Genomic DNA, 25455 nt, shown 5'->3' with positions numbered 1-25455 from the left:
CTACATACAGTGAGTCAAATAGAAAGAGGAATGCCTGTATTAATGATGGTGTTAAAAAACATACATCTGAGATTTCTAAATACCCTGGTATGCCATAATACTGCTCTAAAATCTAAGTTGCAAGTTAAAAAGATTTCTCTACATCTCCATGTAGAAGAACGGCAAGGATTAAAAAAGGGCGTGAGACTGCACCTAGATGTGGGCAACAGATGTGACCGGGTGCAGTGAGGAGATAGATGTTTCATACACCAGATGAATGAAGTGCAGACCTGCCGATGCACATTCAACCCACTTTGGGCTGTTTATATGAGTCAGCTGAGCTGTCACTCTGCTTGTCACTGTGAGTTAAGACAGACTGCAGAGTTGTTCATAGCCTTCACTGAAAAACTAAAGAATTATTGCCTACAGTAACATACACATGCATCAGTTTGGGGAGGGGGTGCACACTGCCAGACCGGATATGTTGCCTTTTTATCGCATTAAGAAAAAATCCATACTGTCAGACAATTATGTGCTGTATTCCGACTTTGCCATCTTTGCCGGGAGGGCTACTCATCGGCAGTTAATAAAATTAACACTGTAAAACTTACAGTTTACCCAAGCATATCTTCAGTGGTGGCCTAAGTTTTTAGATTCTTTACTTAAAGGGGAACACCGCCTAAATTAGGAGTTAATATAATTAAGAGTTCCAGTATATTATTTTCACAGCAGGAGAAAGTTCAATCGATATGAAATTTACTATGGAAATACTCTTGCATTTAAAATATTACTTAAGTAAAATTATAAGCTATGCTTTTCAGTTTTTGTGTGTTGATTTATGTGCGTTTTGTGTCCTCATAATTTGACAAAAAAAAAGAAAAAATAATAATTATAATCAGGAACATGTCTTCATGTATTGAAGTATTAAAAGTAAAAGCACCCAGTACAAACTCAAAAAAGAAAGCAAAAAAAATTAGAAAACAACTTGTGTGTTTATCAAGAAAAGTTCATTTTCTGTAATTCAGTTACATACGAATTGACTAATTGCCTCAGCTTGCATAAACTGTTGGATAGTTCAACCCTTTGAAACCTGGAGAGACATCACTTTTCTTGTGCTCAAGGAACAACATAAATAATAATAATAAATAAATCTCATTAGGCAATGTGCAACTTGGTAAGAAATGTTCCACAAATTGCATGAAATTAGTAGATTTAGAAAATTATTTTTAAAAAATAAAAATGTCCAGGGAGAAAAAAGAAAGAAAAAGCTGTGAAAACTATTGTTATAGTAATTATCATAATTCCACATTTAAAATTATGTTACAGAATTATTATATATTTTTCCAAGTCTTGTTTGCATTTTTTTAATTGTTTTTTTTCTTCTCTGAGCTGATCTTTTGGCATTTTTCTTGTACATTTTTTTGTAATTTCTTGCAAATTTTTGGTTCATTACTTCTTTGTTGCTCATTGCCTTCCACTCACATTTTTGAAAGAAATCAAGCCAATTTGTTCAGATTTTAAAGGGTTAATTCATCACAAAACATTTTTATAAAATCTTATTTATGTGTAATTATAAAGTAACTTGTAACTAAACCTTTCAGATAAATATAGTAAAGTAAAAAGTGCGATATTTCCCCCTGAAAAATGTAGTGGAGTAAAAGTATAACATGGTATGAGAAGAATAGACTCAAGTTAAGTATAAATACCTTAAATTTGTTCTCAAGTACAACACTGGAGTACACCTCATCATCTGTCGTTGAACATGTATCATGAAAAAATCGATTGTAATAACCAATGCGTTTTGGCATTGCTCACATTGACTCTTCAGGACATGCATGGTGTAATCAGGTCATACTGAATGAAGCGGAAGCTGAAGAGTGACACAGCAGTTTTGGTTATGGTTTGGTTGAAGTCATCCAAAAACTACAAAAGCTGCTTCCCACTTTCTTTGGGTATAGCTGGCAGCTGAGTGAGTTTATGAAAGCCCTAAAATGTGACATTAACAGTTTTTCAAAAGTTCTCATGTAAGCACATAAACTGTAAGTACAAGTTTTCAGGTAGAGGATGTTTGAAACCAGCAGCTGGCACTTGAAGCAGTATTTCTTTGTGGGTACACCCATGCAGAGTGTGTTTGCTGTGGGTGAGTGTGTTGTTGGACAGGATCGGCAACAGTAAACTTTGCACACCATCGGCAACCTGCAATCATCTCGTCAAAAACAAGCACATCTATGCCGCGTGTTCAAAACAAAACCCATCTGATCAGACACAAACACTTCAGGGCGTAATGACTCAATTAGAATTAAGGAGTGAACCACAAATATAACCTGAGCTCAAAAGAGCTCCTTGACATGTGAGCTCATTTACCTTCGGGCCCTGTTCGGTCCCTCCCTATGCTCGCGTCTGCTCTCCAAAAGGAAAGTGATGATTCTATCTATTTTAAAGTGGTCGTGATTCCCATATGAGCGGCTCTATTTTGAGCAGCGGTTTTAACAGCGTTATCTGTTGTTTTCCTTGTGGCAACTATTCAGCCTTCCCTTCAACTCTGACTTCGGCTCTTGTTTTCACCTGATTTCAAAGCCAGTTTGAGAAACTTTTAGAGAACTGACAGAAGTTTAAAAGAAACAGTTCTTTTAGATGAAATGGTTACGTTTGTGGTATTAGTGTTTGTGCATCAGTTTGGGCTTTCAAAAAATGCGGTCAAAGATTTTAAAAAAAAATTGAAATATCTCTTTTATGAGTAGGATTTTTTAATTATGATTTGCTTTAATACTAATATGAAACCAAATTGAAGAACTGAAATATTCTTCTTTTGTAACAACAGAATGGATTTAAGGAACAAACACTGTTTCGATTTGGTTAACAAACTCAAACAGCTGATAAGGGATTACATTTGAGGATAACACACACTTTGTGTTTGGTCAGATTTTGGCAGCACGCCCACACATACTTGATAGCTGTATTAAGCAAAGATCATAAGATTTACATTATATCAAACGTTATTTCTGAAAAAGAAAATGTATGGCTGCCTTTTTTAATAATAGCCATTCAGTGTATTCTGTAGTGTGTTCTGCCTTTATATATTGCAGTTTTCAATAATGAGATTATAATTAGATTATTATTAATCCCACATGTTACAGCAAGCTCAAGAGTCAGAAATGGAAAAAATGCGAAAAAGTGATTTAAGTTTAAAAATAGGATAAAATATTTCAAAAAACAAATTAGATAGAAAATAAAGACATATTAATATAGAATATATATATATATATGCACTATATACACCTTTTGCTTTACAGATACAGTATGCTCATAATTGATAGTTGCACAGGGTAACTGAAATACATAGTGTGTGGTATATTAAATGTAGAAACTGCACAGCATGATACTGTGGATACATTTTAAATATATGTATGTGAATATTTATGATGATAATGGAAACAGAATGTGTAGAGGTCACATCGTAGTGTAGGAATCGACTTGCACACAGGATTCACAGAGAGCAATGCTAGAAATGGAGTGAAGACACAAACTGGTGCATGTGAGGGTTTCACATAATGCGGAAGTAAACATTTGATCATAAGTTTAAAATTACCTTGTTACACAGTATAGTGGACTACTTTCTTCTTCATTCCTCCTTATGAGAGGAAATGCTTAACATTTGTGAAACTTTCATTATTTGCTTTCTTGCCAAGACTTAGATGGGAGGATAATACTCTTATATTGGTCCACTGAATATAAAGCCAACAGTTGCTTAGCTCAGCGTGGTACATTTTTTACATTGCAGTAGCTGTATTCCAGTGTCCACTGTTGTTCAGCTCACTGTATTTCCCTGAAAGTGTATTAAAAGTGGGGAAGGGAATTGGGAACTGGTTTATCATCGACCTTGTTGGTTTTTAGTGGCTCTCTTGTTGCTGTTGTTGCTGCAGTGGAGCTATGTGCTTCTGTTCGATGCTGCTGTCTGGTGAACTAATGTGTGGATTCGGTCAATGTTTTTGTTTACATGCTGCATATGTTGTTTTTGTTTTATGTCTATGGTGGCAGACCAGGGGATCAATAAAGTGAATCCTATCCTATCAGTGCTGCCATGTCAAACTCATGTGGCTGTGCTGAACAAACTTTGCAACTAGAAGAAGTCATGGCGGAAAGTAAATTTCTCAATCTCTCTCTCTTCTATTTAAAACTAATTTTCATGTCATTTACTTTTGTCATGTTTTACCGATTTTTTTTTTTTTTTTTTTCATCTGTGGGACATTTTATGTTGATTGAATTTTTTCCATGTTTTTGACAATAACTCGTTCACATTTCAAAGGTTTAATGCTTGTGCAAGGTGTCTGAATGCAGCATAAGGAAACCGATGTCAATCCAGGTTTCAAAGGGTTAAGAGTCACATGCACTCTGTTTCTATGCTGTGTTGAGACAATAAAACAGTTGTGCTAGCGAAAACCTCTACAGACCTACTTTTTCTCCATAAAGAATATTGATCAGGAATCAAAAAGAGAATCGATAAAGAATCAGACCAATAAGCAGAATCTATAGTGGCACTGGTATCAATAAAAACATTCATTTCTATCCCTAAAGGCACCTAAAATCCAATAAATGTAAATGTGGCCTCAAAATTTGACCAAGCGTTTGGCACTTGATGCATTTTAGTCTGTCTGTCTGTTTTTGAAGTCTAAAACTCAGCCCCTCACATGACAACCAAGCTTATTTACATTTTGGCACGGCAGCTTGATGACCATCAGGAAGTCGGGTTTTGGGAGTGCGTACTTGACAGCTAATTCAATTGTGAAAACATGTATTTAACAAGTAATTACATAATGAGCATGCACTTTATGACCCGCTGGATTTGGGGAACATTCACACTTGACTGGCCAACTGAAAAAGTTAATGCTTCTAATTCCCAAATCTGCTATAAACACAAAAAACTAGCTACTGAACTAGCCTCTCTCTCTGTGTTAGCAGCACTGTACATGCCTGCAGTCACTCGGGTGATTTCATGGCTCTTAACCAAACACAAAGGCCCCATTATGGCTCCGTTCAATGAAATAAACTCACTTTCTCTCTCCCATTCCTTCTCTCCTTCATCGTCGTCTTCTTCCTCTTCCTCCGTTCCCTCTTCCTCTTCACATTTCACACTTTCACCCACATCTGTGTGTTTGGATGTAAAGCCACATTCTCTGTTTCATTACCTCATATTGATATTGGAGTTGAGAAAGAAGCAGAAAAGGAGCAATTGAGAATGGAAAGGAAGCAAGGAATGAAAAAAGGAAGGTGTGTATGTGTGTAATTATTAGCCCAGTAATTGGGCCGTGTCGCCTGTTTTCTCCCCCCTCGCATGTCCTTTGAAGTTTCCTACCCTGGACTACCCACAATCCATTTGGGGGGCATCCAGGAGGGGGCAGACGGGTGATGGAGTGGGGGTTGTTGGGAATGTGGGTCAAAAAGAGTGTGTGTGAAGGAGGATTTCTTGAGATGCTGATGAAAGAGAGAAAGAACGAGAGTCGGCTGGAGGGGGGGTCTTAGTTCTCACTCTATGTCTGTCTATCCTTGGCAGATTGCTCGTGCTGTTTTTCATGTTGGATTCCCCAAACACACACACGAACGCACACACATCATTCATATGTGCCAGATGCTGTAATCTCAACACACAGACACACACTCACACACACGTCACATGAGTCTCTTTGTTTTGGTTTGCAGCAGAGATAAAACCCGGCTCTGTTACACTCCTCTGTAAGGGAGACAAAGAGCTATCTCATATACAGTGAGTGTGTGTGTGTGTGTGTGTATGAGGGAGAGACAGTGTGTATGTGTTTGTCTGCGAGTGTTTCTTCAGTGCAGTCATTTTATTTTTGCATTACAATTTTTACGAGCTTGATTTTCAGCCTCATTAGCTGGAATGTTATTTTCCCTTTTTCCCCATTTCTTGACTTTCTGATAGCGTGTGTATGTGTGAATGTGTGTGTATGTGGGTATGTGTGTGCGTATGTGACATCATCAGATCTGCATGCTGATAGGGGCACCAGGGCCAGCATGACACACTTCTTAATCTTAAAATTAAATTAATTTAATTGAATCAACATGACAGAAATTCCCTCTAATTTATGTAGATTTAGTCATAAGTTCTGAGGCATTATGTTTTTGGGGCTGCCCACCTGTCTGTCAAGAATGCTTTGAAAGAATGTCTTAAAATTTTGCACAAATTTTGACTTTGACTCAGCAATGAACCGAGTAGTAGTACTCAAAGGTCAAAGTTCAAAGTCACCTCGTCGATTTCATGCTTGTGAACCAATATCTCAAGAAACCTTGAGGGAATTTCTTCAAATTTGGCACAAATGCTCAAGTAGACTCAAGGATGAGCTGATTTGATTTTGGTGGTCAAAGGTCAGAAGTCACAGTGACCTTGCATTCGTCTCAGTTTTGTAAACGTGATATCTCAAGGACACCTTGAGGGAATTAATCCAACTTGACACAAACATTTACTTGGACTCAACAATTAGGTGATTAGAATGTGGCGTTCGAAGGTCAAGGTGACTGTGACCTTGCATCCGTCTCATTTTTGTGAACGTTATATTTCAAGATGGCTTTAAGGGAGTTTTCTCAAATTTGGCACAAATGTCCACTTGGACTCAACAATGAACTGATGAGAATCTGATGGTTGAAGGTCAAAGTTCAAGGTCACAGTGTCCTCATACAACATGTTTTTAGCCATAACTCGAGAACATTCAAGGACCACCTGGAAACTGTGCAGATTGTATAGATCTTCTGTGTGTGAAGCATCCATGTTTTTTTACAGACATGGATGTTAACTGTAAGTGCAACTTGACGGGTGTACGGAGGCATGCAACTGCGTGGCAGTTTGATTAGTTTAAAATAAATGGAATGGCAGAATATGACAGAAATTCCCTACACCTAATGTGATTTAGTTTTTAGAGTTCTGAGGCCATAGTTTTTTATAATTTTAGGTAGGGTTGTTATGGGGCTTTGGGTTTCGCCTGCAGATGGGCAAAGCAAAAAATCATCCATCATCAATCATCAACCAGCATCATCCCTCATTTGCAAAGTTTAAGGATTTAGGAGAGAACAAGTCGTATGCAAAGAGTGCATGAGACTGGTGTCTGCGCTGCAAAGCAACTCAACTAACTTGTTAAACTACCAAAAAAAACCCCTCTAAAATCTGCACTACAATGAATGCATGAAAGCCAAGAAGAATATTGTCACTAATGTGAACTCAACGAATTCCAACCCTGTCAACATCAACTCAGACATTCAAATCAGCGACGCTGCAGTGCGTCATGATAGCATGATCACGGAAAAAATAAAATAATAATAAATAAAGGATAAAGCAGCAGATAGGTATGCAAAGAATATGCACTGAATTCAGGTGAAGAAGAACCTTTTGTGAGGTTATGTTTAACTGCAATGATTAGGACATTAGCAGGAATATTGCACAACATAAAAGTGAAAGCATTTTATTTAAATGTGAAAATGTAATTAAAGTATTTTGTTCCTAAATTTAATGAACATTTGTGATAAATAATCATTATCTCAGTATTTATTTCCTATTTTATTATCATTCTGGCCAGAATTGTGCCACCTTCATTTTTGTATAATTTTCTTCTGATGCATTAACAGCAGTGGAAACGGTGTTTAGAGAGACAACTGAAGTGCTATAACAAAGCTTTTTTTAATATGTCTGGTTGTATTGTGTCACTGCTACCAATGTGAGGAACAGGACTGCTTTATGACAATATTTGACTCATATTAAGTGTTTTGATTTTTCAGTATATTATTGGTATTTAAACCAGTGCTCCACCGGTATTGCAATGCACTTTTACATTATTGTCAGGTAGTCCAAATTAATCCAAATAGTTTCAGCAAAACATGAAATATTGTCTTTTTTTATTTAATGCATTCCTCTTCCTTACCAAAACCTGCCATCTAGGTTAAACACAGTGCATCTAGACCGCTGGCAGTGTGGTCGGGGATTTGGGTGTGTCATAGTAGCAGTTAATGTAGCCTCGAGCTGTTAGCTTCAAGCAGAGATGAACAGCAGCCTACAGAAGGTCTGTCTAACGCCACACACCCAGATTTTCAGAGTCTTTGATCATTTTTTTTCACCCAAGACCTGTAGAAAGATTTGGTTTTCTTCACAAACACTGCATCCATTTCAAGATATGTATAAGTGAGAAATAAAATAATAATAACGTTATTTATATAGCACCTTTTTAAAACAGCTTACAAAGCAGAAATAGAATACATAGAAGGCAATACAACAACAGAGAGCCAAACAGTCCTTCTGAACACAAGCGAGATAAAACTAGGGAAGAGTTAGGGTAAAATTAAAACGAGGACAAATAATGCTAGATGCAGGACCCAAAATGTCAATATAAAATAATACAAACAAGTAGACCTGAAATAACAAAAGCAACAAAACCACAAATTAAAGGAAATAAAAAGAAAAAACAGAAATAAAACAAATAAATACAAATAAAAAGACAACACCGGATAAAAGCAAATTATTTTTAAGAAGTGATTTAAAAGAGTCACTGATTCTGCAAGCCTTATCTCTTCAGGCAGATAGTCCAAAGGCCATAATATGAAAGACATAATATTATCTATAATATATGAATTCATGGTGCCAACACTGCACTTAAAACTACAAAAGTTAACCTTTTTGAAACTGATGGCATAATATCGTAACTAAAAATTCAAGATTGTTAATTTGCATTTATGTGTCTAACATACCACAGACTGATATTCAAACTAATATGACTGACTGTTGTAGTTACAGTCATAAACAGACAATATGAGGAACCATGTTAAAAACTATATGCCCACAGTGCGTTTTAATATTCATGCAATAAAATCTTTTAATCAATAAATTCCTCTCCGGTAGCCTGTTGGGCTTTTAATTAGACCAACTGCTGCCAGCTGAGAGGAAATTCAGGTCATGTCCCCACACATGCACACACGCAACCCTGCAAAGCGTTTCTGTTTTCCTTAAACGCATGTGTTGTCGCCTGTGGTTGCGTGTTGTTGTGAGATTGCGGCCATACGTCCCAACACTGATTGATGAAGTGTTTCTGGTCACGCAGTGTTACGAATGACAAATTGCTGAAGAGTGTGTGTGTGTGTGTGTGTGTGTGTGCATGTGTGTGTGTGTGTAGACAGGCAGATGGTGTCTCATGAGTATGAGGGGAGCTAACGACCTTGAGAGAGATTGGAAGAGAGAAAGAGGAAAAGAAAGAGAGAGATGGTGACGGCAGGGGTCAGTTTGTGTTGCACCGTGGGTCGGGCGGGATGGGCGGGGCATTCTGCTGCTGCTTCCTCACTGCATTTCCTCCACTCACCCACAGAGCCCATTCTTTATACACACACACACACACACACACACACACGCTTGCATGGGGCGTTAACACAGCGACACAATGAGCAGGGACTGGCTTGAGGCAGCTCTTGCAAGGTGTTTCCTGTGACCTGGACGACTGCTGCGTCAACACAAACACACTCGCCTGGAACAACACTTGCATGAGTTTGCAGACGTGTGTGTGTCTGTGTGTGTGTGTGTGTGTGTTGTGTCTGCAAACTGATTTGACTCTCCTCCTTCAATTAGAGTTCATTAATTTCTCCTTGTTTAAATGTGTGAATGTGTGTGTGTAAGTGAAAACAGCTGCATTCAAGTCTGTGATATTCATCCTTTATTCATGCTTTGTTCATGCTTTATTCATGTGCTGTTCAAGCATTTGCAGAGAGAATGAATATTGGATTAAAAGCAGCTTTACGTTATTTATGAGCTGAGATATTTTGGATTGTACCGAGACTTCTGGAATCCCTCACGCTGAGTGCGCACATACACACACACACAAGAACAACAACAAAACCCTCTAAATGTTGCGTGCGTTTGCCTGCTTGTGTTTCAGTCCATTTCTGCTGAATTAATGTTGACTGTGCCTCTGTGTGTCCCGCAGGCCGCGCGCTGCCCTGCTATGGAGAAGATGAAGAGGATTAAGAAGCGCCTGTCATTAACACTCCGCTCCAGTCAGACCATCGACGAGTCTCTGTCTGAACTGGCCGAGCAGATGACCATCGAGGACGGCGGCACCAAGGACAACGGTAAGAATACAACACATTCACTTTTTAAAACAAATCTGTGAATGTATTCCGGAAAAAAAAATCAATAACACATTACTCTTGGTGAAAGTCAAAATTTCAAAATGCATGATTTCTAAGGGGCTCTGATAATTTGCATTTTGATTCCAACTTTTTCTTCTTCATTTTGTGTAACTGGAAGATTTTCTGGGCTGTGCTTGAAGCAAGAGTTACTGTAATTTACTGTGTACTATCCATCACCTTCTGCCAGGAAGAAAACACAAAGATTTTGAGTGTGTGGGGACATTAAATGTGGTTGATAGATCAGTTTAAAGTGATCTGCTTCTTCCTGAGTAAATCTGCCCTGTATAACAGATACAGTTAATAACCAAAAAGTAATTTTTTTTGATGCTACTATATATAGTTAAGCTGCAGTTATTTAAAAAATTCTGGGTAAAAACTGTCAAAATGCCTTATTAAAGAGCTACACTCATTAAAAGAGTCTGGGTAGGGGTGCCTAGTGGCTCAGTGGATAGAGCGCCATAGTTAATTAGCAGTTAATTTTAAAACATTGGTAATATCTGTCATAGTTACGTCATAAAAAAATAAATTCTAAAAATTCTGGGTAGAATTTTCCAATACTACTAAGTCTTATAAGAAGAACTGCAGTTAACAAAAAGAAAATTTGGCTAAAATCTCCAAAATACCTTTGCAACAAAGCTCAAATAACAAAAAATTGGGGAAGAAATTGCCGATACTACCTTTAAGTGATGGATTAAGCATTGAAAAGGTTGTACAAAATCAGTGCCTCTGTCCAGATGGGGAAGGAAATTCCACTGGTCGGATTTTCACAATATCTTCCTCTACATGACTGTCAGCAGGCATGTTAAAACTACACACACACACACACACACACACACACACACACACACACACACACACACACAGAGGGAGAGAGAGAGAGAGAGAGAGAGAGAGAGCTTTCAGTATCTCGGCAGCTCTCAGGGGTATTTAAATTATAAAGCACTTTGATGATGAGAGACAGAGTACAGCGTGTGTGTCTGAGTAACAGCTGTAATGGACTTCCAGTGAGTAGCTCTCTATCAAGTTATATAACAGGAGTAAAAGCAAGGGAGCTACTTGAACACACACACGCACAAACACACACACACACACACACACACACACACACACAGCAGCCCATCAAATTAGAAATTCGTATATAAAGGGAACAAGTATTAACACTCTGGCACTTTCTTTTACATCACTTTGTTATATAACTTTCTGCCAGTTTTGGCATCACAGCAGAGTTTGTGTCTAATCAGCTGCTGGTGTGATCGACACATGAAAGTCATTGGTTGTGTCTTGTGATTGACAGCTGCCACAATTAATGAACGCACAAATCCATCTTTGACACAACACTTCCCATTTCAGTCATTTAGCTGTCGCTCCAGATCCAGAAAGACTTAGCTTCAGTTCCTGGATCAAAAAAAAAAGAAGCTACAAGTAGCCAGCATTAATCGAGGTCAAAGTTCAGAACCACCACTGAAAATAATTATGTTTCTACAGAAAAGTGATGCAAGCCAGATGAAGAAGAGAATTATGTGAAATCTGTTACCTATCTCATCAAACCAACAGGATTGATGAGATTGATTCTGATTGATTAATGCTACTCACTCAGACATTAAAAGGAATAGTAAAACATTTTTGGACATTTGCTTTCTTGCCAAGAGTTTGGTAAAATGGACACCACTTTCATTTCTGTTTATTAGATATGAAGCTGCAGCTGGTTAGTTTACAGTGTTTTCCACAGAATTAGAATCTATATGTGGTGGAAGGGGATATATTCTGTGCCCCCTCTCTGAACTTGGACGTTTTTGGGGTCCGTGAATGTAGCACAGACGTAACTCGTCATGCTTTCTTTTCCCCCTGAGCAGCTCTATGAGGAGTTTGAGTCCCTGGGTGGATAATTGATCTGTCAGTCCCGTCAGAGCTGATCAGATCGGATCAGATCGGATCAGTGGACGAGAGGAGCAGCTGCTGCAGACTTTTAGACTTAGGGCAAAATGTAACTTTCACTGTACATTCTGCTGCTCCGTCTGTGTCCTGAGTATGCTCTGCACTCCGAGAGTGTGGTGAAATGAATAAATGAAATGGTATATGTATTCCAGTTGGGCTTCTAATGAACGATGTACCTCCAAATATGTGGCGGCAGATGTTTTAATCATGGCAGGCAGCTTAGCTAAGCAAAAAGACTACACTAAAATACTCCTTCCAGTGTTTGTGCTAAGCTAAGCCAATCTCTTGCTGGCTGTAGCTTAAAAAATAGCATAAATACATGACTTGTTTCTTAGCTAACTCTTGTCATAAACAAGCATATTTACCATAGTATCAAACCATTTCTTTAAATGCTATATTGCCTAAAATATAAAACATTTGTGGAAAACTGAAGACTAAAAAGGTGGCTACATGTTTGGGTATGAACACAATTGCAAAGCAAGCCCTGTTTTGTAATATTTGTAAAAATGAAGTAGGGGTTTCATTGTATGAACCAATAACTCTTAAATTGAAATATATATTTTATCATATTTACTGTTAATTGCTGAAGAGGTTTCTATGCTCTGCTCATAAAAGCCACAACAACTAGCCCTGACATTTTTATCCCCTTGCTAATATATCTTATGCATGCTCAACTTGTAATTCTGCTATGACTGACAAGCACCCGTGGGCAGCATAATGTTAATTTGTGAGGCTGACATGTGGAAACACAGAACAGTCTGTCAGCTTGGAGTTTAAAAGGTCAGATGAACTAAAAAACACGTGGCGGGGGCAGAAAGATAAATTCAATATATGAAAGAGACCTGTGTAATGCAGATCAGGATGAGACGATTTATGATCTTTTTGGACAGGTTTTGCTGCGCTCTGACAGCCACAGGGAGAAGACGGGGTCACAAAATTTGCTGACAGGGTTTCTTTGCTGGCTAGGATTGGACATTTGATTGCTAGTTAAGGCTTGTGATTGAGACTCATTTCTTGCAGTGAAGTAAAGTGTCATAATTGCCCTTTGGCTGTCATTTTTACAGTACCACAGCAGTTTTTGCTCACATTTGTCAGGCAGTGCAGATTTTTGGACATAATGAATAACTTGAACTCTAGTGTTACCCTCATAATATAATTTGCGACTTTGGGAAACTTATTTATTCACTTTATTGCAAAGAGTTAAGCCCTCATGTCCATATGGCAGATAAGATAGAACGTAATTTATCCTGAGGGAAGCAGTTGCAGTCGAAAGAAGGAAAAATATAGTGCACATATATTAGTGTAACACCCGTAAAGTTGATGAGTCAAGTCATCTAGTGACCCCTCAGATGACTTGAAATTCTTTAAGTCAAGTTGTCAATTTTTGTTTTGTTTTTTTTGCCAGTCATTATTCATAGAATTATGTTGTTTTCCATACATATATTTATTTGTGGTGGCTTATTACAATATCCACACTGACCGCTACTTATTGGCATTTTTTTGGTTTGCCAAGCTTCACCTTGCCTTGATCTCTCTCCATCTCTTTCTGTCTCCATCTATCACACTTCAGTTGAGACAAGCTAAATGAGATAAGGTAGCTAGCACACCCCATGGTCCCTCCATCTCACTCCCTAACGCTTTGAGACTACTTAGGGAGGGTGGCAGCTCTGTTGATGGAGTATTGAGACTGCAGGAGAAGCAGCTGTTGCAAAGTCTGGAGTCAGTATACATCATCCTAAGCGAGAAAGCGTTATGCATGAGAAAAAGACTGGTCCGGCCATGGGATCCAAAATTTATCCTTGGTCTCCAAGGTCCACACATCATAAATGGCCACATACTCAATTTTATTACACAAAATGTAAACAATAGGTTGGCTAACAATACATAAAAATGTTGCAAGAATAAACAGAAATGGCACTTCAAAATGACAGCTCTAACCAGCGACCCACGTTTGGATCACGACCCACCAGTTGGGAACCACTGTCCTGAAATATGTAGAATGCAAATATAAATATAAAATGTCAGTGAGGTGCTACAGCCCGCGGCTAGTTGGATTAAGTTACCTGTCAAAAAGGCAACAAAATCCACCTGTTCGCACCAGCAGAAAGAGATGCAAATTTTTGCGCATATGTTATCTTCAGCTTTCTAATGCTTGAAGAGAAAGTGAACAAGCGTCTTCCCAGAAATGAAAAGTCCCTTTAAATTGCTCAATTTCTTTCTTGCATAGCAGAACAGTTTTTGTAACATTTGAATCTGCTCATATTGAGTCGGTCATTTGAACCTAACTTACTGCAGCATTACATAACTTTGGGGAATGTTTGGTGTCTGGTTACATCTATTTACACACATTTCTCCATAATTTAGCTTGATGTTTGGTATTTTTGGAAATGTCGGGACCTTGACTTAAATGTCAAAGTTCTGTAGCTTTAAACAAAGCTTGGCCACACAGCATGTGTTTGAAATGCAGAAAACACTGCAAGGGGTTGACGAAAATAGAGATGATATTTAGTTTCATCATGTTGGTATCTGATGTTTTTTGGAAATATGTAATGCAGCTGCAGAGACTCTTGATTTTCAAAACATCAGAAATAATAATGTTAATGTTCTGTCGTGTTTCAGAGCCCTTCATGAGGAACGGCCGCCCCCCCACCTCCCACAGCATGCACTCCTTCCTGCACCAGTACACCGGCCCCTTCAAGAAGCCTCCCCTCCGCCGGCCGCACAGCGTCATTGGCGGCAGCCTCGGGTCCTTCATGGCAATGCCACGCAACGGCAGTCGTCTTGGTGAGGCACACACACATGTTAACACACACACACACACGCACACACGGAAGGAAGTGAGTAGTGGGAGAGCAGATGGCATCTGGGAACAAACAGGAAACGTGTCACGGTCCTGAGATTTCCATCCTGTTTCTTATATGCGCAAATACACTCCTGGCCAGACTGAAGGGGTGTCCTTTCCAAGAGGCAACTTCTCTCTTTGCCCTCAACAGGGCTGTTTTCATCCTAGTGACAGCTGGATGGGGGATTCAGTCAAACATGACGCACCTTCCGCCGTAGACTGAATCATCACACTCGATCCCTCGCAGTGAGTCTCGGCCCAGAGGGCGATGAGATGAATCAGTGGACAGTATGAAACAGAGAAACAAAGTGTTGTGGGTATCAGATTCTACCACCCCCTGGGCTTTTTGAATATTCAGTCAAGCAAGTCTTGCAAGATCTGGACTGAGGAACACATGGTTATATTTAAAGCTTGTAATTTGTTATAGTGCAGCAACTAACGGTTATTTTACTGCTCTCTGTCAGATGAGGACGTGTGTGAAGCATTTGTTGCTTTAAATCTTTATATCTGTGTGTGCCTCAGACCTACAGATCTTGTTTCATTGACCAGTCTTTTAAGGACTGGGGTAGAGCTCTAATGTTTCCCTCAAAATTTGGCGTTACAGCTTTATTTTAGCGGTTATAATGGGTTTAAGATAACACTGAAACCATTAGTCAGCCCACTGCATATGAATTTTGCACAGATATTCGTGGTTCCAAGAGGGTGAATCCTACTTACATTGGTGATCTCCTGACTTTTCCTCTTGTGCCTTCAGATGGTTTACCTTTTCACATATCCAGGGAATTATCACATCTACTTGAGAGACTGGCACAATATTTTTTGTAAAGACATTCATGGTTCCCTGATGATCAGTCACAATAACTTCCCTGTCAGGTTCCACGACGCTCACACACTGCTCACGCAGGCAGTGTGTTCCGTGCGTTAGTTGCTCAGAATATATTGGGGGCTTGAACTCAACAACTGTGAAAAAACCTGCTTGATTTATGAAATATATGGTCCATGCTGCGCCTTGTACCAGGTGATGTTACAAAATGTCAACTTTAGTTGCCTCTTAGATGGCAAGAATAGAGCATGGAGAAAAGAGAGAGGGAGCCGCCAGAGAAAGACTAAGGACACTGATGCAGCTAAAAGAGACAGCCAACAGTGAGGAGAAAGACACAGCAAAATACAAAAATGTACATAGTTAATAGATCCTAAAGAGATCTCCCCCATTCTGACAAATGCATTTTATGCACTGCTGACTGACTTTCATTCCAGATTCATTATTGAATTCACAGCCTGTATTATCAGTTACACTTCAATGGACCAGACAGATGCTGCCTTAAACCTTAAACATTATTTGACCCTTTGAAACCTGAATGAGCATTAGTTTTCTTTTGCTGCCTTCAGACGCCTTTCACAAGGTGTTTAACCGTTTAAAATCTGAGAATATTGGTCTGATTTATTTGAAAAAACATGATGGAGGCAAAAAAGGCAATGACCAACTTGGCAAGCAATGTGCATCGTGACAAGAAAATGAAATTAAAATTTGGGAGAAAAAGGGGCGCCTGGTGGTTCAGTGGATAGAGCGGCACCCCATGTACAGAGGCTGTGTCCTCGCCACAGCGGCTACGGGTTCAAGTCCAGCCTCAGCCCTTTGCTGCATGTCTCCCCCTTTCACACTCACACTGTCTTGTCAATAAAAGGCAATAAAAGCCCCAAAAAATAAAATAAAAAAAATAAAAGGATGGGGGGCCAGGGCTTTACATAAATATTCTAAAATATTTCCAGAAAACAATATTTGTAATTACTTTGATTTTAATATAAAATTATATTACAGACAAAACCTATACCTATATTTTTAAAATACATTTTAGGTGGTTTTGGGGCATTGTCTTTTGTTTTTTACTTTTTTTTTTTTTTTTTGCATATTTTCAGATAATTTTTTTGTAACATATTTAACTTTTTCTTTTATTAATTTTTTTGCCATGTCTTGTTAAATTTCTCATTGCCTTCTCCCCATGTTTTTGAAAGAAAATTAGAGGTTTTACCATTTAGAGTTTGTTATAGTGATGGTATAATAATGCTCATCATTTCAGTTAATACACAGAGCCTGATTGATGCCTCTCTAAGCAAATGTTTGTAGACGAGTGACGCACTAGAAGACCTGTTGAGCCTCGCACTGGACCCTGGCCTAGATAGAGGGACTTGGATCTAAAAACAGGACAGTTAAGTAGGACATTGATGTACCGCATACTGCTGCCACACTCTGTGTGCTTATTAGAAAAGCTGCTAAAGACAGCAGAGAGAATAAGTAGACAGAAAGAAATATCATAAAATCTGAACAAGTACAAAAGAGACTTGAGAAGGGGAGGGACACGGAGGCTGTTTGTGTGGAGATGATCAGAAAAGAAAGATCTGAAATGGTATGAAGAATGAAACCTTTTAAAGGTTTTTGGAAAGAGGAAGAAGTGAGGCAAAAGAAGAGATTTGTGAAAGCAAAAGAAAAACAGTGTAGGAAGATTAGAAAACAGCTTTTGGGCAGGAGTCAGATTTGGCTCAGGTGAAGGAATGATGGGAGAAAGTGACAGTGTTATGATGAGAGAAAGAATTTGGGAGTTATGGATGAGGGAAGATATGAAATAGCAGGAAATAATGGAGAGGAATGTGAAAGTAAAAGGAGATTGAAAGGGAAAAAAGTAGGACAGATGAGATCATCTGAAGGATATGGAGAGGCGGCACACAAGTTAGAAAAGCACAGGTAGCGGAGGAATGTGTTGAGGCAATAGTCAGATCGGCTGCTGCCTAAGAAAACCTCATAAAAGAGAAAACAAGATATGAGCAAATGAGAAATATGTGAAGGAGAAAGAAAGGCAGAAGTGGGAGGCAAAAGATATCGGAGGCGTTTTTTGAAGTCGGGCAAGAAACATGCAAATGAGAGACAGAAGTGACAGAAAAAGGGATCATTTGGTTTTCAAAGAGTAGACAAGTTGAAGAGGGAAAGTGGGACGAGAATGAGTTGTTTGCAAGGTGTTTATAGCGAGAGAGTAATGAGGTTAGGAGGAAGAAAGTCTCAGTTATAGGGAAGTAAAAGAAAGGAGACAGAAAGAGGAAGTACTTTGTAGAAAATATCACAGTAAGGTTTCATTTATCAAAGCATCCCTAGAACACACTCCAAATGTGTGCATTTAAAAAGCCTGCATATTTATCAAACAGGTACTCACATATTCATCTGCTTGTACACATACAGCTCATTTGTGTGCAAAAATGCCCCCAGAATGCCATATATGGTTAGCTCTGAAAGTCCTAGCAGCTTTAGTGTGGAATTATAGACGGTGTTAAAAAAAAAAAAAAGGCCACCATTACGTCACCCATTGGTCTGTGGAGTCCCTTGTTGAAGTCTCAAGTTCTGTATTTTGGCTATCACCATCTTGTTTTTTCGGAACCAAAAGTGCCAATATTTAGACAAGAGGGTGGAGCGAGAGGGGGATCTGACTGAGGTCCCGAGGACACTATCCACAGACAGACTGTCATTCACAGCGGCCACATCCTTAATTATGCATAACCTTAAGCCTTAATGAAATTTAAATGGGTGAGCGCTATAAAAATCCACCCCTCGTACAGTTCATCACCATCGTTTATTTTATTTAAAACCTCGGAAAACTTTAGAGGAAGAACTTTTGAGGGGGAACTTTAATCTTCTGTGATGCAGAGGTACATACAATAAATACAGAAACAACCAAAAACAAGCAATCACTGAAGAATACATGGCTATATTAACTAAAACACAACCAAACAACAACAAAACTGAGAAAAAAGCAACAAACAAAATATACTAAATACCATGTCCGTGTCATGGATATTAAAATTAGCTTCATTAAAACATCCTGGTACAAAACCCAGGTTTTGTACCAGGATGTAAATATTTTTCAGCCGCAGCGGTTGCCGCTTGGGAATTGCGTGTTGTCGACAAAAGTAGCACTGATGACGGATAAAGTTGAAGTAACTTAAAATACAATGAAGTTAGATTTTTAATCCTGAAACTTTAAATCCTGGCTGGTTGGCAGCACTTACTGGTGGTAACAGAAGTGCCATTTAAAACTACAGCTCTGAGAAAGAACTTCTTTGTTCAAATACAACAGAAGAGTGACTGGTGTATCCGTTTACAGTGCAGCCAAATAAATAAAGTTTTCCATTGCCTGATGGCCATGAGAACGCACAATCTTATTTCATGCTGCTCATGGTGTTTTTCCACACGACTGCAGGGTACAACAAAAGTCAGGAGTTGGCTACCTTGCTGAGAAGTGGGAGGGCTTCATCTAACAGCTCACTCTAACAGCTTCTTCTTATTCAATTACTCCCCTGCAAAAATTAAAAGTCATCTGCAATAAAATGAATTTTTTAAAAAAATGCCATAAAAGGCCACTTTCTTGTTTTGTAGATTTGTGATGAACAGTTATCACTAACTTCTTTAGTTTTCTCTGATTGGTCCGCAATAAAAGCCACTCAGTATTTTGCCAGTTGAATGGTTTTAATGTGGAGCAGGAAATAGGAAAAGGAAATGTTGGTTTTGCCTTAACAATGACATAATACAGCTTGGATACAGCAGAATGAGAATAAATAATAAACACTGAGGCTGATATCAATTAAATAACATCAGAAACAACACATGCACCATTTCCTGTGAATCCCTCATGCGTAGGGAAAAAACTTGGATGGAAGCTACTATACAGACCATTTCACTGGTATTGCATTGCTCGGGAACAGCTTGGATCCATGTTTACTTCCTGTCAGCTGATGTTCACGTACACTGTAAAACATTCTAACAAGAAATACAAAATAACCCATTAGCAATGCTGTTACGTTTGAAACCAATTTGAGACCGCAGACTGTTACGTCATGCTATGACAACAATCACTTCCGGCAGACAACTGACCGTTAATTACAATAGCGGAGAGACAGTTATAGGAAATCGGCAATCTTGATAATTCCTGTGTCCTTTGTCAGCTGTAAAACTGTAATACTTAAAAAAAAACACATTAATTATGCTCATGTGATTGACAGTGAAACCGATTGCCATAAAAAAGGAAATTAAATCTAACTGTTAATCTCAATTTATGTTTACTTTATATCTTGTTGTTTAATTTACTCATAATTTAGCTGTATTCACCTAATTTTGTGAAGTTTTTGCATCTTAAAAATAACAAGTGAATTTATCTTGTACTGTCCAAGTGTTAGACACTTCAGTAAACCGAGTTAGTCTGACTTGATAGATCATGACGAAGAGGATTTTGCCAGTGGTGAAGTTAGGAGATCTGTGAGTTGTGTTTTCTTAACATGTTTAAGAAAATGCAAATGTGACTGACACGTTTGTATTCAGCACAATACAGATACATAGCTCAGTAAACTTGACTCACTTAAGTTGCTGAAACTTAGAAAGCGTGATTTAATTAAACTTGTCATTTTTAAGTTACAACAACTTCACAAAATTAAGTAAGCATGACTAAATTTTAAGTAAACTTAACAGTTAGATATAAACTAAATATAAGACTTATAACATACTTATAAGAGTTATATTTACTTACATTTTTCAAGGCAATCAGTTTCCAAGATTTTTTAAAGTAAAATCAACTTTAGAGTTTAGAGTGCTGGATACCTGCTATTGCACCTGTGTATTACATGGGTCTGTTGGCATGCATGGCTACGAGCGATTCTGAATGTGCGCATATTCTCAAACACGAGTTAATTAATCACCAATTTTACATGTAGAAGTGTGTATATGTGTAGTTTATGCATAAAATTGTGTGTATGCATGGTTTATAAATTAGGCCTTTGGCTGAGACGTAGATGGATGAGGGTGGGTGGTTGTAGAGGGGAAATAGAGAAAGTAGGAATATTTTTTAGGAAAGGTTAAGAAAGGATGTGGAGCAGATGGAAACTTTGAACAATTTCCTGTTCCTCCCCCTTTTCTTTGTACCTCTCTCACCTTCTTCTATATCCTGTTTTGCTCTTTTTTTTAAGCAAGACAGACATGACTTGTCTTGTTTGCCTCTCTATTATGGCGAATTTCAACAACATACTGTAGGGTGATATGTTCTGTTCCAGTTAAAGACCTCCTGCAGTATATCAAGTTCTTCCACTGTAACCCAAACCAAAGTTCAGATGGAGAAGCAGCAGAGAAACCTCACTTCAACCATCTGTGGAGTAATATGCAGAGTGCAATAGAGGCAGGATATCATCACAAGAAAATCCTGAAAACTATCAGTTTTTAAATATAGATCAGCATTTCCTTCCATCTAAGGAGATTTTGTTTTTTAATCAGGTGACCGCAGACAGGTTCACATTCTGGAGCAAAGAGTTCTTTCTCCTCAAGGCCGAACTGCAGAGTAATAAAATAGGATTCATGGCGTGAAGTTAGTCAATACGGTAGAGTAGAGTAGAGAAAGAGCTTGAAATTACAATAATTGCTCCCTGAAATCTAGGCTAACAATTATAATTAATCGTCTTCGGGGTGATAATTTAGCGGAATAATCAGGATTAACATGTTTGAAATCATGAACAGTTAATCTCCAGCAACAGAAATCTTGCAGAGATGTCTCTGTGTGCTTTCACGTTTGATGACAGACCACATGGTTGGAGGCGCTGACACACTGATGACAGAGAGCTTCTCAACCATGGTTAGTCATTAACCGTGTTAGTGTGTGTGTGTGTGTGTGTGTGTGTGTGTGTGTGTGTGTGTGTGGAGTAGGGGGATGCATGTGGTTTGTACATCAGTGTGTTTGCTCCTGCTGTGCCATGGTAGTCGTGGTAGTTTTACTGCCCTGGAGGAAGTGGTGCGGGTTGGAGTGTTTAATCTTTGGCCTCGGGGGTTACAAGGGTGTGAGAGGAGATGACCGAGACAGAGAGGGAGAGAGAGAGAGAGGGGGTTAGAGAGACATCGAGAGAGATTAAAGTAGCGTTTCGTGTAAAAATATAGATGTGTGTATTTCAACTGTTTCAGGAGTTTCAGTCATAAGATTTAATGAAATGATCCCTAAATATTCAATTTAAATGTAGCTACTTTGAGTACTGCAAATGCTTGTCAGCTACTCGCAGCACTACTACAGCTTTCGGCATTTTCTAGAAGCAATTGTTCCCAAACTTTTTTGTAATGGCTTTGAAAGCAGAAGCAGATGTCCATGTTGTTTTTATTAAAATAATATGATTAAGAAAAAAAACAGCACGTGTCCTTTTAGAGCTGCAGTATATATATATATATATATATATATATATATATATATATATATATATATATATATATATATATATATATATATATATATATATAAATCATCAAAGCTTTTTCAGCTTGCACAATAAACCAATAAACACATCGCGAAAGACTTGGTAATTGGACCCAGATTTTTTTGAGGTGGTTCAAAATGAGTATCAGTAGAAAACTGCATATCAAAATGTAACTACCATTCTTTTATGATCACTGACTTTGTGTTTAGTTCAATATTTAATTTGTTCAATAAAAGCATGTTGGAAATAGATATAGATTTTTTTAATTCAACAAGCAATTTGTTGCATTATAGCACTATACTGAAAGCAGCAGAATAACAAAATTAAATACAATGTACTGGCTGTTTATTTATCACAAGTGATACTTTTATTTGGATATTCAACATTGTCAGGTATTGCATGTTTTTTCACATATCACACAGCCTTGTTTTCTCTCATATTTCTCATTAGTTTCTGTTTTGTGACTAAAAAAATACATGTTAAATTTATTCAGAAGACACACACTCACCTGCAACCGTATACTGACAGTGAACCCGAGAACAAAGTAGATTTCTTCTTTTAATTTGACCGAAGCGTTTGACAGATAAAGACCACCAGTTTTTCTTTTTATCATTGTCAAAAGTCTGCTTTTAATTAATATTTCTTTTTGCTCTCTGATAAAACCTTGCTATCAGGAACTCTGCTAGCCTTGCAACATTAGGGCGCTCTTAATCCTTCATCGTTTCCAAATGAATCCCATTTTTCACAGCAGACGTGTCGACTTGTCAAAGCAGGAAAATCACAAGTGGAACTAACAACATTAACGATGCCTCTGCTCCAGCAGTTCCTGTAGTGCAATGCAGCAATGTTGTTAGAAACGCCTGTGTTTGACAAGTCCAAATGACTGCTGTTTATATGGTTCAAATGAATTTAAGTTTAGCACCTCACCCTGAGTGGACCCGCCCCCAGTTTGAGAACAACTAACTTATAAAAACTGTGACTGAGAATAAAACTAGAGGGGCAGTCGTAGAGTTCAGACCTTTTCCAATGTCAAATGTACAAAAAAGAATTTGTGTGTCAGATTCAAAAATTAAATAGCTTCTTCCTTGGCCCATGCTACACCTTTCCATCAAAATTCATGAAAATCAGGCCAGTAGTTTTTGCAAAATCCTGCCAACAAACAAGCCAAACGATAACCCCCTTTCCAGAGTTAATAACTTCATAGAAGTAATGATGATGCTGTTGTGAAATCTGTTCCCAGTAAGTTCAATCCAGTTCCCAAAGTTGATCAATTCTAGCATTGTAACATATTGGCTATTATTTGATTTGTTGATTGGCAGATAATTAATTTGCGACAACTGTGGTCACTGATTAATCATTTTAGTCATTTGTCTAGTAAAATGCCAAACCTGCCCTGTTTCCAGCTTCTCAAATGTGAAAATTGGCTGCTTTTCTCAGCTACATGATTGAAAATGTCGAATCTTTTGGTTTGAGGATGTTGATTGGACACAACCAGGAATGTGAAGAATCCCTTTAGGCTTTAAGAAGTTATAGATTTGAATTTTTCACTTTTTATTTTATTCAACAAATTGTAGGTTAATTAATCTCTGACAAATAATCAATCATTGCAGCTCTATTTTGCACCCATTGGAAAATGTCTTGTGACTTGTGTTTCTGTATGTTTATGTATCTTTTATGATTTTTTTCTGTCCGTAGATATTGTACATGAGAACCTGAAGATGGGCTCAGACGGGGAGAGCGACCAAGCATCGGGAACGTCCTCAGACGAGGTGCAATCCCCAACTGGTGTCTGCCTGCGGAACCGCGTCCACCGACGGATCTCCATGGAGGTGAGACACACTCACGCGCACACTCGACATACTGAAATGGCAAAAATGGCTTACATGGCGACATTCCACTCTCAGCCCCTCTCCGTCTGCTCTGCTCTGCTCTTCACCTCCTCCTCTCTCCCTCGCCCACATGGGAGATCTGATTGGGGAGTGTGGGGGGAGGATTGTTTGGCTCCTAATGGGCTCTCGGTGTCTGAGCGTCATGATACTGATAGCAGTCCTGCTCCCTGAGGACCATAGCAGCGGCTGGTAAAGAGATGCAGTGATAATCTGTGCTGTAACCACAGTGACTCTTTACATGGCGGCCGTCTCGGCTCGCGGCTCCAAAGCATGCTGGGAGAGGAGTCTCCTTTGTTCGTCTTGCAAAGATGTATATGTGAAGTGTGGCATTACATATCATGTTGGCATTTGAGCACCTGCTTTACATTAGAACATCAGTCCCACTTTGATAAACTGATCTTTTATTTCCAACACCTTTTCTGCCCTCTTAAAATGAAACATCTATTTACAGGCAAGCAAATATTCATTTGTTAGTACTTTTTTTTGGACATTTCTTCTTTATTTCGTTGATCTATTGCACAACACAGACATTGTTAGTTAGGTACATACACGGAGTGAACCATTGTTTCCAGTTTTTTTGTTTTTTTTTACATTAACAGAGCTTTTATCCCACAAAAAGGGTACTAAACATGTGTATTTGTCATCATTTCAACCCCTACCATCTTGCCCACCAACCCACAGGTTTACAGATTACAAAATACATTCAAGTGACAAGGGGAAAACAGCATAATGTGATCAAATAACTATATTAATCACCCAAAAGTAGAATGAGAGGGAAAAGAGAAAGAAACAAAAGAAGAGAAAAATACGAATTAAAGTAAGACATCTAAATGAATAAAAAACAACAATAACAATAATTATTATTATAATAATGATGATAAATTAACAGACAAACAACAAACAATCCAAAAGAAACAACACAAAACAGCTCTCTGCTGTTGTGCAACAGTTACAGGTACGAACCTATTCTTTATCAAGGGCTTCTTTTCCATTTTTTGTGTTGTTTTTTTTTTTTTTATAATGTAGAAACTCAAAAGAACAAAGAAACACCATGGGGTGTTTTGCATTTGAGACAAATACAAATAAAATGAAAGCACTGAATAATCATATTTAAACAAAGGAGGGGCATTTCAGGCAATTTTCCACTTTCCCCACATTTCCTCAAATTCAGTTTCCTGAATCCTCATTTAAAAAAGGTTATGCTTTCCGTTAAAAATATTTCAAGAATGATATCATACCACTTCTCTACAGATGGGGCGTCTGGCTGAAGCAGTTTCCATGTACTTGCTTTCCTAGCAGCTAAACTCAGTATTCCAGATAAGTTTTTTGTGAATATTTGTAGGTGCTGAAAGTAAAAGACAAAAAAGTAGCTCA

The 25455-nt window shown here is 38.3% G+C and overlaps 1 protein-coding gene across 1 annotated transcript in view; it reads left to right on the top strand.

Moving 5' to 3' along the window:
* Positions 1–25455, top strand: part of cdk17 (cyclin dependent kinase 17) — a 60963-nt gene that overhangs the window by 17700 nt on the left and 17808 nt on the right. The window contains exons 2-4 of the mRNA XM_042511359.2: positions 9948–10092; positions 14707–14871; positions 23888–24021. Coding sequence (XP_042367293.1) covers positions 9966–10092; positions 14707–14871; positions 23888–24021 — 426 coding nt within the window. The 5' untranslated portion in view covers positions 9948–9965. The remainder of the gene's footprint in view (positions 1–9947; positions 10093–14706; positions 14872–23887; positions 24022–25455) is intronic.

Source organism: Plectropomus leopardus, chromosome 22 (genome assembly GCF_026936395.1).
Source record: "Plectropomus leopardus strain MGB_pleo_1.0 chromosome 22, ASM2693639v1, whole genome shotgun sequence".
Lineage (NCBI taxonomy): Eukaryota > Metazoa > Chordata > Actinopteri > Perciformes > Serranidae > Plectropomus > Plectropomus leopardus.
This window is presented reverse-complemented; position numbering and strand designations above follow the sequence as displayed.